Raw genomic sequence first — 14418 nt, 5'->3', positions numbered from 1 at the left:
GCCGAAATAAAAGGCCCCAGGTATTTAGAGTACAAATTGTAATTGTACACTACTTCAGTCGGTTGGATGTCTATAGATATATATAACCAACATGCCAGTTTTTTAGCGGTACCACGCTCCTACTTTTCAAAGGAAGGTCAGGAGTTTAAGCCTCGGTAGAGGCATGTGTGTGTGAATACCAACTAAGGAAAAAAAAGAAAAAAAAAAGAAAAAAATGCCTATATATATGTGTGTGTCTATCCTTTGATAATGAGATAGAATGGAATCTACTCAAATTTTCTCTTCAATATATTCTTTCTATTATAGCAAGTTAGTTCTCATATTTCTTTCAGAATAAAACAAAATTAACTTTATATTTATAGAATACATGTCTTGTAGGCTTGTAGGGCTTTTTTGGACTAAAAGTGAGGTTTCAAGGGCAATGCTGTGGTCCTATTCTGGTGGATACCAATGCTGCTTTCTTCCTCTTCCCTGTAGCCACACTAAAATTGCTAAAAAGAAGAATATGCAATCAATCATAAGCATGTCCAGAAGCTCACAAAAAACAATTCCTCACAATGACACATGACAACATTTGGTTTGGTTTTGCACATACACAATGACTTTTTTGAACTGTATTCACCACTTCATCACAAAAATAAAAAAAAATGAAAATTTCTTTTGTCGTCGGCTACTAAATTTTTTTTTCATTATCATTTTGTACATCTAAAAGGAACTGAGGCCAAGACAAGGATGCTGAATGCAAGTTCTATAGTAAATCATTTCCCAACATGTATACTTATTATTCTTTCGAGAACGAAAACGAATCACTGAAAATACAACTTGCATTATGACGATAAATCGCGAACATGAAAAAAAAAAAAAAAAAAAAACTAATGTAAGATAAGATATCTATTAACGAAAGCAGCCTTGCATAATTGTCTTTGTTGTTAGTTTTAATGTTGTTGCTGTTGCTGTTGTTGTAAGTTGATTAACTTGAAGTATGCTCCATCCCGGTTCTCTACAAGAGTAGAGTGAGTCCCTTGCTCTATTATTTTCCCATCTTGTATCACTGATATCTGGTCTGCATTTTTGATTGTGGACAGCCTATGCGCCACCATGATCGTTGTTCGGTTCTTCATCAACCTGTCTAAAGCTTGCTGCACCACTCGCTCTGATTCCACATCCAGAGCACTAGTGGCCTCATCCAGCAGCAGGATTGCCGGATTCTTTAGAACAGCTCGGGCAATGGCTACTCGTTGCTTCTGGCCACCGGACAGTTGCACCCCTCGCTCTCCAACTTTGGTTGAGTAGCCCTCGGGAAGGGCACTGATGAAGCTGTGCGCGTTAGCTAGCTTAGCTGCTTCGATTACTTCTGCTTCCGAGGCTCCCTCTTTTCCATAGAGGATGTTTTCGTAGATTGAAGTAGCGAAGAGAGCAGGCTCTTGTTGGACTAGACCAATGTGTTTCCGGAGAGATTTGATCTTAAGCCTCTTGATGTCTTTCCCTACAAGAATATGCAATGCTTGTTGGACTAACCTCTCAATAATAGAATGAAACTTTTTGTAAAAAACAAGAGTCATGTAAGCCTGTAGAGAGCACTTACCATCGATCATCACTTTCCCTTCTGTTGGATCATAAAATCGGAGAATGAGAGAGAGCACAGAGCTCTTACCGGAACCACTTTGTCCCACTAATGCCATACTTTTCCCTGCACGCACTCTTACGTTAAAGTCCTTAAAGATCACTACATCTGGCCTTGAAGGGTAGCTAAACTCAACACCCCTGAGCTCGATTGTACCCTCCACCGAATTTAGCTCTTCCCCAACATCACCAGTGATTTCTGTCTTCCTGTCCATCACTTCAAAGACTGATGCAACCATTTGGTTCCCTTTTAGAATGTCTGGTGCCATTGCCAAAGTCTCGCCCATGGCTAATGCCGTTACAATTAGAACCATAAACGATTTCATGACAGATTTAAAGCCACAAAGCCCCTTCCCCATCAGAACAGAACCATACCTACACAAAATTAAACAAGACAAAGCATTGAAGTTAATGCTCTTTCATCAAACAAGTTAAGAATAACCTATTTCTTTGGGACATGAACCCTCGACCTTCTACTTTGGAAGGCGGGGGCTTGGTTACTTCACTACTGTTTTGGGAACTGTTTGGAACATCAACATCTGTAGAAATTCACCGTTTGAAGATGACCATGTCATATGTCAAATATTCATGTCAAGAATTGATACGAGTCTACTGTCCTTGTATTACCAACATTTTCCATGGCAAAGATTAAAAAGCAGCAGTAAAAGCCACATACCATAAGGCTAGGCCATAGGATGAGAAGATGAAGAATTGGGAGACTCCATAGAATATGCCGGCAATCTGACCACGAGTAAATGAACGTCTTGAAGGCTCAACAAGTTCACGAGCATAAAGGTCGAGTATTTTTTCCTCAGCGCAGAATGCTGCAACAGTGCGCATGTTACTCACAGCCTCACCGGCAAGCATGTTAGCTTTGAGATAGGCTTTGCTCAAGTTGCCGCCATAGCCCTTCATAAAGAGTTTCTGAAACGACACAAAAAAAAAAAAAAATCAATGCTAAATGATAGGAAATGCTTGTCTTTAAATCTGCAGCTGAAAAATTGGAACAAAATGAGACCTCACTAATGTGACCGCTGATGATCAATGGATATGTGGCCATGACAACGAGCGTGAGCCTCCAGTTCAAGATAAAGGCAATGATAAATGAGGTGGTGACCAGACCAAAATTCTGTATGAGAATTGTAGCACGATCAACGACAACAGTTCTCAATAATGTTGCATCACTCTCTAAACGGGATGCAAGCATGGAACTCGTGTTGGTTGTGTCATCAAACCACCCAATTTCATTTCGCAAAATGGCTGCAATCAGATATCAAAGGAAATATAAGCAAATAAAGATCTTTCAAGATCCAAAATCAGAACACTCACTTTTATATTTAAGGATAATTGAACAGCACTTGAATTAAATGTCATTATTATTATTTTTGTTGTTCTTGCAATCTAAAGGCTCCAAGCAATGAGGAATAATAATAATAATGAATTTATAACCAAAAACTAATTATAGACATTTGAACAACATTAGTTCTTCAAATCTTTGAAATAATCTACCCTTGCAAGTAGCAATCAGTATTATTTATTTATAATAGGAAATATGGTAATGCTAGTTTAAAGATGGTTATGGTCTCATTTTTACCAGAAAACATCATTTCACGCACACGAAGAGTAAGCCGCTCTCCCATGACTCCAAAAGAAAGATGTGTGATGGCATGAACAACGACAGTTATAGCAGCTCCCCCACAGAAGAGGAATGCGATCTTCTTGACTTCACGTTGTGTTGTTTCCCAGTCCATGTAATAAGAAACAAGAGCCTGAGTGACTCCAAGAGCGAAAAGAGGCATCTGGGCTCCAGCTATAAGTGCACAAATGGTGCCAAAAACCCCATAATTCCAGTCAGGACCCACCATGGAATACAATCTCCTGGCGGAAACATGTTTTGACTTAAGACTGTCTGCAGCATCAGCACCAATTCTGCTGACAGATTCCTTATCAGAACGAAAACTTGCACCAAAGCTTGTTGTTGTTCGGGATAATTCGCGTGAATACTTGATGCTGCAAAAATAATAATTGAAAAGAAAATCAGATTATGATTCTTATAAATAGATTTGTCATCAAAGATATCGACATATGTTAGATGTGCTGTTGATAGGATAAACTCATTTGTGTCACTAGAAATTAATGCTCAGAGAGGAATATCACAATTGCTTACATTGGGCCTACATAATTCTGACACTCATGGAGGTAACCAGTGTATATCTTCAAAAGATACTCTAGAATAAAAATTAAAATTAAAAAAAGAAACCACATTTATTTATTTATTTGAGAATTCTATAATAAGAAGTATATTGTCAACATGTCACCAGTTTAATGCTCTATGTGTACTGCAAACTTAATGTTGGTGAAATACTTCAAAAATTATTTTCAGACCAAGTTATAAATATCAAATGGAGCAAAACTGCCTTCCTCATTTCTGGTTAATGTAATCTTGACAATGTTCCAATTAATAATCCAAAAATAAAAATGCTGCAGAGTGTGAATACCTGAGTCCCCGTCCCATGGTAGGCCCTCGTGAGGAGGCGCGATGCAAGGAAGCTGTCTCTTGAAGTTGCACGAGCGATGCATAAGCACTATTTGGTTTTGAAATGAGCTCCTCATGGCTCCCTGTTTCCACTATTTTCCCATTTTGAACAACAGCTATCAGGTCTGCATTTCTAATGGTGGAAAGCCGATGGGCCACAACTATGGTTGTCCGTCCCACCATCACACGGTCAAGTGCCTCCTGCACACTCTTCTCAGACTCGGCATCAAGTGCACTTGTAGCTTCATCCAGCAGAAGAATTGAAGGATTCTTCACTATTGCACGCGATATTGCAATTCTTTGCTTCTGTCCACCGGATAATTGTATCCCTCTCTCACCGACCTATGAATGAACTTCTAGTATCACTCTTTTCTTAAAGATAATGTATGCATTAACATAGACAATGCAGTATGAAGTACTCTTGCATATCACTGTTGAGGTGATACAGAAGAGAAAGAGATAGGTTTTGTTTATTTTTCTGAAGACAAAATTATCTTCTCAAACTGAAATCCTCAGACTCTATATTTTCAATTTCACCATTCTTTTTTCTTAATTCTGTTACCAAGAGATGGATGAAAAAGAAGTAAAATTGGAATTATACAAGTCACAATTATGATTCTAAAAACAAAATAGTTGAAAGACTATAAATCTCCTACTTTTTTTCCTCCATCTTCTTGGCACACATAAAGTGCCGTCAGAAAGGTAATTGGAAACAGAAAATATGCTACGTGTTAATCGGCCTTAATGTTGTTACATGCATAAAAACATTATGTAGTTCCAAACAAAAGCAAAGTAAATCAATACCTGAGTTTCAAATCTTTCAGGAAGGTTGTTAATGAAAGCTATTGCCTCTGAAAGTTTTGCAGCTCGTGAGATTTCTTCGAGGGTAGCATCATCTTTCCCATATAGAATGTTCTCCCTGATGGTTGTAGCGAAAAGGGCTGGCTCTTGATTAACCAAACCAATTTGTTGCCTGAGCCACTTGAGGTCAAGCTCCCTGATATCAGTCCCATCTAATAGTATCTGTCCAGCTAGGGGCTCATAGAAGCGCTCGATCAAAGATATAACTGTGCTCTTGCCAGAACCACTTCCTCCCACAAGGGCTACAATCTTCCCTGCAGGGATATCAAGATTGAACTTATTGAAGATCATCACATCGGGACGGGATGGGTAGCTGAAACACACATCCTTGAATCGGATGTTCCCATCCAGTTTGTCTAGCTTCCTGACGTTTTTTGAGCTGGTTTTGTTAACTGTATTCCTCTCAATCATCTCGAATATAGGATAAGCAGATGCTTTTGCTCGGATGAAAGCGGAGATGTCTGGTGCAGCCTGTCCTAGTGACCTGAGAAGTAATGAGAACTTATAATGTTTGTGATGAAGCTTGGATTCAAAAGCATTTTACACAGTAAAAGATCAATCACTAACTTTGCAGATCATACTGATATAACTTCAACAGTTATGGCAAAAGCACACTGTAACTTCCTTCATGTTCTTTGCTGTCTTCTCACTACATTTATCAAAAACCATGGCATCTACCAGTCTTTGGAAAGGCAAAAAAATGGTTTTCTCTTTCTGTAGATGCATCCAGAAATGTTCGTCCAGTGTTACTCAAAGCATCTCATTGTATCTGAATTATTTACATGAGAAAACCTATGGTTATAGAACCACTTTGATCTCATAACCTAGTATTTTTCTTTGGAAGAAAGCAGCAACTAAAAAAAAAAAAAAAACCACGACATCATGATTCTGTCAGCCCTTACTCACATAAATCACAAAACTGCCAAAAAATTTTCGTACTTTTTTCACTATGATTTATCCAAATTTTCTGAATCCTTCAACATTCAATTCCCAAATATGATCAAAGTCCATGCATATTACTCGGATATTAATTTTCTTGTTCAAAGCAGCCTAAATAACCAATTTTATGAGACTTAAACAACATCCTTCCACAAATGACTAATAACCTCATATCAAATGCTACTAGGAAAATGAATTCATTCTAATGTAGAACTCAATTTCCATGAAGTATTACTAAAAAAAAAAAAAAAAAAAAAGCACCAACATGGACGTCGATATATGCTCATTTTAAGTCCCATGAGAAACACTAATGAATAATTTGATTACCATGTAAAATACATTAATGGAACAATTTAATAATCTTGTGACATGAAAATGTGGTGTGAGGAGGCAGACTTACAGGCCAGCGATAACAACATTGAGCATGGTGGTGAAAGACTCTCCTCCATTGGCAATGTGCTTGTGAACAACAATGCTAGTGAACCAAACAAGCAACGACCACGAAAGGAAAAGGACACAGTGCAAGGTGCCTAGCCCCAAACCCTTGGCTAGCCCTGCTTTCCTCCCATATTTGTAAGTGTTCAAGAGTGCATTGCTATATGACTTTACTGCCTTCTCCTCCCCTGCAAATGCTTGGACAGTTCTAACGTTTCCGATCACCTGAAAATTCACAAAATTAGCATACAATTTTTTACAACAGTAAAGATGCACCCGCGAGGAGAGGAAGATTGATTTGCAAAGAGGCATAAGAGACAAAGGGGTCGGCCAAAACTAAAATGAAATGAAGTGATAAGAAATGATTTCCAAATATTAAATCCAGTAGAAGATATGGCCTATAATAGAAAAGAGTGGAAAATGAGAATCCATGTAGCCCACTTCTCCTCTTCTATCCTAGGGGGGGGGGGGGGGGGGGGTATGTTGAGAAATTCGTCATGCTTTAGTTTCTTCAGTTGCTGAAGGAAATGGAAATTGGACGACCTCCTTTTGAATGGAATAAAGGCAAGAATGATGATGATAAATTTTTACAACAATATACATAAAAAGGAGTCCTTATTCACATCTGGGAGGCACCACTTAGTAAAAAATGTAAGAAACTCACAATCTTCTGCATTGAATAATGCTCCACTAGTTCTTAATTTTTTTAGATATCTTTCACCTAAATATAAAAAAGAATATCATGACCTATATCATTTGATAAATGACAGATTCCATTAAATTAAATAATTGTTTCAAAATTGTTAAATGATCAGACAATTTTTAATAATTTAAGAACCAAGTTTTAGCTTAGATTGTAGTGCTTAGATTGTAGTTCCTCCACCTCTCAAAGAAGAGATTGAAGGTTCTAGTTTCAATTGGTACAGAAGTAGGTGTATGAGTGTGTCTTACCTATTAAAAAAAATAAATTTCTAATTAACATACAATATAGTAAACAAATTTAGGAAAATGGTAAACATTTATAGGGAATTAAATGAAGACTACATGTCCCTCATCAAATCTTATTAACAAAGCTAATCAAATTATTGTCGTCCATCATCTAATATATTATCATGTTTTTTATGATAACCATTTTTAACAAGTCTTTTGAATGATAAACATGTAATCAAATGTTAAAGACTGATACTTAATTTGACATACGTATTGATACTTTTTTTTGTTATTGTTTTTGTTTTATGAAAAAAAAGGCAACCATCACACCACGTGTCATGATCTCTTTGAACGCATGCATGCATCACATGCTTTTATTGGTAACTTCATAGGCCAAATTTTTAGTTCTTTTAAAAGAGATAAGTCTCTTACCACCACGGCTCACTCTAAAGTAGAAGATTAATGATTCAAGTTCTTGTAAGTCACCAGGACTCACTCCAAAGTAAAAGATTGATGATTTAAATTCTCGTGAGTCAGGTGGGTATATGAGTTTATTGCAAAAAAAAAAAGAAAAAAAAAATGAGAGAGAGAGAGAGATTGGTCCCACAGTGAGACCTATGTAGAACCAACCTCACATGAGTCACAAGCATAACAAGTATAGGTTTTAATTTTAAGACAACTCCTTTATGCAAATAATGTCAAAAATTAATAGAAATGGAAATATTATCTCATGAACACCAGCAATGTGACAAGCCATTGAATTTGGACATGGGTCTCTTATAAAATGCTAAATGGATAAATGTATGAGAGGGACAGATATACAATATATATATACTCCTATATATATAGAGAGAGAGAACCTCTTCGGCTATTTCTCCAGCCTTGACATAGGATTTTCGGACCCTGGCAATAAGTCCAGTAGCTATATAAGCGTAGACACCACCAGCAATGGCAATCAAGGGTACAATAGACAATGTCACAAGACTGATCTGCCACACCCTTATGAACCCAATTGTAAATCCAGCTATGAATCGGCTAATGTAGTGCATGAAGTTCCCCACCTGCATCAACCACCCTTTTTAAGATCAAACATTAATGTGTGTGTGTGTGTGAGAGAGAGATTGTCAAGTTGTGAGAGAGAGAGAGAGAGAGAGGGGTTGACACTTGACATACATAAATTGTAACTCAGAACTCAGTATCAGAAAAAAGAGACTAGTATAAAGGTATTTAATTGAATAAAATGATTTTCTATCTCAAATTCAATAAAATTATCTTGGTAGTTACTACAGTATTTATTTATTTTCCATCTTTAGTTTTACCAGATTACCCCTTCTGTGGTAACTTAGCTAGTTAGAAAATCAATATATATATATATATATATATATATTCATCTATCAACCCACAAAATCATAATATTAGTGCAAAATGTGCCACACCTACTTTATCAAACAATATACTTCAACTTTCCCCAGATTTATTTTAAAATTTCACCGTTACTAAAATAGATTTCACAAATTTAATTGTGAAAGGGACGTACTGAATCCAAATATACGATGGTCAATTCTACACTACTTATATATAATTAATTAGTAAATAATTGAATTTGTGGTACGGAATATTATAAAAGTAGTTGACCTAAAGGGTATTTGAATAGATTTTAAGGATTTTTTTGGAAAATTTTGAGCTTAGAATGGGAGGCTTGAATGCACACAAGGTGCCCTCACATTATAGCAATTCTAGACTTGTAAAAGCCTTCTTTGCAAAAGTATAAGAAATTTTTTGGCCAAAGGTTCTAATATGTTATATACATAATTACACACACAAACATATGTATACATATGTGTGTATATTACTACTGAAAATACTAAAGTACCCCTTTGTTTATAACTATCTTTTAATACTAAAGTACTATTCCTTATGATCATGGTCCCTTCCCTTAGAATCTAAATGTGCATAAACATCTTACATCCTTTTTTATGGCACATGTTCTATTGGTATAGCAAAAAAAAAATGGAATGAGGATATTTTTGTAATTTACCCAAAGTAATAAATTGATCAGGTGGACCAAGATGGGCCTCTTCCTGGGCTATATTCTATAATTCTAAGGGCATTGAAGTTTTTCCCTCTGTTATATCTGCCTAATTTAAGACCATCACATGTCAAATGTCAATTCCACATAAAGCCACTTCAACCTCTGACGGCCCAACCAAACACAAACTTTAATATACACATATATATCTACACTGTATATGTATAGTATATTACTGACCCATTAATGGTGAGTATAAAGGTCCAAGGAGCATTAACTGATCTCCAAGTGGTTTACAGAGAAATAAAAGCAGCCCATGGACTTTTAATTCTCTAGAGATCAACACTAGGAGGATCCCACCCTCTCTTTTACAAAGAAAATTCCAAACCCTAATTAATTTAGTAAGAGATTTAGAAATGTTTTACTCCAATTTTAGAAATATTTTTCACAAAACACTCTGTCATTAAATTACTGTCACACTCTTTTAAGTAAAGGCATTAAAACCCATTAACGGCGTAGAAATTTTGGGATAAAGGAGAGGTCAAAAGAGGTTGAGAGGTTGAGGAAGACTTTAATTTCAACACCAACTCTATTTTCTATTTTAAAGCTGGAAAATGATATTTTACGCTATTTGTAGACCAAAAAAGACACACAACTGACTTATTAATTGATTTAAAAAAAAAAAAAAAAAGAGTTGACATTTTATATGAAATTTAAGTACCCACTTATGTTATGAAATTACTCTGATACCCTTTATTTTATTAAAAAAATATTGAAATATATTAATTGAATTTTCTACCGTTAGTAAATCAGAATGAACGGTTTTGGATAAAATGCTCAACGGGGACGGAAATGGAATGGAAAAGGGCCGCTCCATCCCCATATAATATATTTGTTTTTGGGGAAATGGAAATCCAAAAATATTGCCTTTATAAATGAAACAATTGGGGTTTAAAGGACTATATTACCCTTGCATTCAGACGGAAAACCCCCCAAATTTATCAAAAACAATCGTGTCCAAATCAGTGAACCTAAAAGGCCAAACAAGATGTGGGGAATTGTGTGTGTGTATATCTATAAACATATATATGTATGTGTGTTTATACATACCTTCTCAGAGATGGCATCTTGAACAACAAGAATGTCACTAGTAATTGCTGAAATCACTTCCCCTGTGGAAGCTTCAGTGTCAAAGAGACTAATGTCTTGATTCAACATAGACCTCAGATATGTCATCCTCATTTTTGCTGCTTGCCTTTCTCCAGTATGCATCCAACAAGCCACCTCTATACATACATACATATATATATATATATATATACACACACACACACATAGATACATACATATACACACCACAGTCTTGTCATTAAACTTGAAAAAAAAAAAAAAAAAAAATAGAAACAAAAACTAGAAGAATGAATCAATAAAGAGATTAATTTATATGTACCAGTCCATGATGAAAATAATATAGCCACACTGAGATACACAAAATCCAATGAATACTGCAAAACCAAATTATAATAAACAACCATTAAGCTATGATAATCAAGGCACCTCTCAACATCATAAAATTATAAAATATTACCAAAAGAGTCAAGAGAGAGAAATTGAGTGTTCGAACCTTGTTAGGGATAACTTTTAAATTAAAACGAAATAAAGACTAAATTTTCGATTGTGGGTAACACTATTTTCACTATAAAATTAAATATATGAATCAACCTATATCGAATTCGTACTTGTTAGTTCGAGCTTTTATCATTGCCCTAAGTATATAGATTAAGATAATTTGAAGCTGTTGAGAATTAGCTTCGAATTTGAATACCTTGGCAACTTTATGAGAAGCTTCTTTGGGAAAGAGATAAGCCATGCCGATGATGTTTATTAATTTTCCGAAGAAAATAAAGAATACAGGGACCGAAGCGCCATGAATACAAGCACCAATGGATCCAACAAACATTAGAAAGTAGTCATAAGCATCTGCAAATGCAAAGAGTTTGAGAAGTGGGACTTTGTGAGCTTTCTTGGCTGCTTCTTCTCCTTCTTTATTCTTTTCATCATTTGAAGTGTCACCGTTGCCGGGAATTGGACCTTGGAAGCTCATTTTTGGGCAGCAAAATGGGAGGGGAGAGGCTCTCACTTGGATTATGTCAATCTGTGTGTGTGTGTGTGTGTGTGTTAAAGAAGAGAGGTGGGAAAAGTTTTGTGAATGTGATTTTGAAGAGCTTGAAGGAAATAGGTTGTTTATGTGGAGTGAATGGTTAGGTGAGTCATTTAAGGCTGAAGTGCTAAACTTAGTTGCTTGACTGTTATCTTGGGAGAGAGTAGCAAATATGATGTAATGACACCTCTCTCTCTCTCTCAAATTGCAATAAATGGAGGAAGTTGGGATAATGTTACACAACTACCTGTTTGAACTTGTATCCATGAACATAAAGATATAGAAGCATATATATATATATATATATATATATATATTGTTAGCTACTGGCTAATGAAGTGTTTCTTGCTTCTCAACTGTTGGATGTTATTATGAGGGTGAGCGTCAATTTGTTAGCACAGTTCTTTACTAGAGACAGATAATCCACACCCTCCCACCGTATAAGATGTCATGAGAAATAAGTTTGTATATCCAACAATTACAGTTGTATACCATCAATTAATTAATTTAAAGTCAAAAGTGGGACCTGGCCCCCTTGATAACCATTGATGTGTATTTCTAACAATTTTCATTTAAGCACCACCAATATCACATATAAGATGATGAATTATATTGGATAAACAAAATATAGTGTATAGTCACACGTGGGGATGTCAAAACCCTCGAGATGCTAGGCGTGGGGAATGTGTGGTAAAAATTTCGTAATATTTGGCCATGTAGTTATTTTTCTAAAAATCTTTAGAGTACCTTCAGCTTAGTTTGTGTCATAGTTAGAGAACTAATTGTTATAATTTTGTTTGAGTAGCTTTCAGACATTGAAAATTATGAAACTCTGCAGTGTTATACTTACATGAGTCTATTTTCAAAAAATTAAGGCCTCAAAATTTTATCAGTTTTGTAAATTAGCACCACAGTCAGAGTTTGTCACACTGTCTAATTTCAGCACAATCAGCGGGTCAACCTTTGATCTAAAAACTGATTTCATTGGCAAAGCTTTAGCGGTTGAGAGTGGCTCGGTCACATTATTCTCTGAGTCTAGTTTTCGAAGAATTTTAATTTGCTCGTTCCAGTTAAAATTGAATTTCCTATGAATATTTGTAACCGTTGTGCAAAATTCTTTCCAATATGAAACAACACTTGTCGATTTGCTTGTTTTGTGCTCGAATAGTGTTTCTCCACCACCAAGTATGAATGTAGGATCTATTATTTGAATTTTAGGATTGTTTGTTACGCGATTCATTGTTGTTGCGGGTTGAGGTTTCCGAATCATTATTTGTCAGAGCTTATAGTTTATAAGGGCATGACACATTAAGTACCCCACACGTTTAGAACAGTTGTTAATGATTTTGGAAGGAAATGAGACATAGGGGAGGAAGGGGAAAAGTCACTATGTTCCTCTCCACTTATTTATATGGATGAATTACAATTTTGCCATTATATGTAAAATATATTAAAAAAAATATTAAGCAAACTCTACGTTATCATATTCCAATTGGCTTTCGCCGCTCAACCCAGATTTCTCTCAGATTTCATATCTCTTTGCCTCTCTTTTTCCTCGAATCGCATCCCACTTTACGAGTTAATCCAGAAGACCAGTGAACAAAATTCTAAATATAATTCCTCTCTTAGATTGGTTCCTACAATTTCGGTGCTAAGATTTTCAGCATTAAACCACTAGGCAATTCTAAAATTAGCGATCTTTAGGTTAATTATGGTTCTTATCAAGAAAAATATCATTGTTTTTAGTAGCATCCTTTTATATATTTTCTTATTTGAGAATCTCTATGTATTATTCTGACATTCTAGGATAATATTAAATTCCAAGTTTCAATTGATAATTATAATATTATTTATTTTTTATTTGTATAAGAAAAAATGAATTATTACCATGATTAAAAAATTGTTTCATTATTTACATTTGTTATGTTCAAAATAAAATTTCAAATTAAGGTACTCTCCTAATCTCTATCTCTTGCGCGGAGACAAGAGGAGTTCTCCTAAACGGGATCACGAATGGGGTTTCGGCACCCCTAGGGATGGCAAAATCCCTATACTATTGGGATTGGCTTTGTTTAGGGCGGGTTTGGGGACATAAATGGGGATGGAGATGGGGTATATTTTTTAAAACCTAGCTAGGGCGGGGCAAGGCGGGGATGGGGTAAGGGTAAACCTAGGGGTGGACAAATAATTCGTGAATCCGATTCGATCCTTGCAGATTAGATCGTATTGCTACATCCACGGATCAGTGGCAGATTAAAAAAAATCGATTCCATAGTTCGGATCGGATCATGGATTGCGCTGTTAAAAAATCGATCCGATCCGTGAAATTTATATATATACATATATTTTCAGATAGTATATTAGTTAATTTAATTAGTTAACGATAATTTAATGGATTCTAATGATGTATTAATTAATAATTATTTAAATATATGAATTAATATTAATATATTAAAATTTTATCTATTGGGTTATGGTTAAAAAATAAATAAATAATAACTAATATTAATTATAAAAATAATAATGAATAATTTTAAAAAAACTAAATCCTCAGATCCGATCCGTTATTACACGGATCCGATCCGACCCGACTTGTGGGATAACGGATCGATGGCGGATTAAGATTTGTCTAATCCGTTGGGAGCGGATCGGATTATGATTGATGTCTAATCCGATCTGTGGCCACCCCTAGGCAAACCCTCCCCGCCCTTCCCCAATTATGGTATAAATCTACTAAATTGCCCTTACAGATTATGATATATTACTAAATTAGATTAAGTATATATATATATATATACACTTTTCTGAAACTCGAGCCCTAGCCCTAGCCCCTCATTCCATTTCACGGTCTCTACACTTGAGAGACAGAGAGAAGCGCGAGCGATTACAGATCTATTTCTTCGA

The 14418-nt window shown here is 35.5% G+C and overlaps 1 protein-coding gene across 1 annotated transcript; it reads right to left on the bottom strand.

The window, feature by feature from the left end:
* Positions 1-733: 733 nt before the first annotated feature.
* On the bottom strand, positions 734-11775 carry LOC132303547 (ABC transporter B family member 2-like). Its single transcript, XM_059800849.1, has 12 exons — positions 11179-11775; positions 10804-10858; positions 10464-10639; positions 8185-8385; positions 6360-6619; positions 4964-5504; positions 4122-4501; positions 3218-3633; positions 2642-2883; positions 2300-2547; positions 1586-1998; positions 734-1486 (listed from the first exon to the last, which is right to left on the bottom strand). The coding sequence occupies exons 1-12, from the start codon at positions 11455-11457 to the stop codon at positions 936-938; spliced, it is 3762 nt and encodes a 1253-aa protein (XP_059656832.1). The 5' UTR covers positions 11458-11775; the 3' UTR covers positions 734-935.
* Between the last annotated feature and the right edge of the window lie 2643 nt (positions 11776-14418).

Source organism: Cornus florida, unplaced genomic scaffold (assembly GCF_030987335.1).
Source record: "Cornus florida cultivar Cherokee Brave unplaced genomic scaffold, ASM3098733v1 CherokeeBrave_3.0.0_Hap2_Chr04, whole genome shotgun sequence".
Classification (NCBI taxonomy): domain Eukaryota; kingdom Viridiplantae; phylum Streptophyta; class Magnoliopsida; order Cornales; family Cornaceae; genus Cornus; species Cornus florida.
Note: the sequence above shows the minus strand (reverse complement) of the source record. Positions and strands in the feature narration are given on the sequence as shown.

Coding starts and splice junctions, on each gene's coding strand:
- LOC132303547 (XM_059800849.1), bottom strand. CDS start 11,457: ATGAGCTTCCAAGGTCCAATTCCCGGCAACGGTGACACTTCAAATGAT. Junction 5,505..6,359: donor AATGTTGTTATCGCTGGCCT/GTAAGTCTGCCT, acceptor ATTACTTCTCAG/GTCACTAGGACAGGCTGCAC. Junction 2,548..2,641: donor TCAGCGGTCACATTAGTGAG/GTCTCATTTTGT, acceptor GTGTCGTTTCAG/AAACTCTTTATGAAGGGCTA.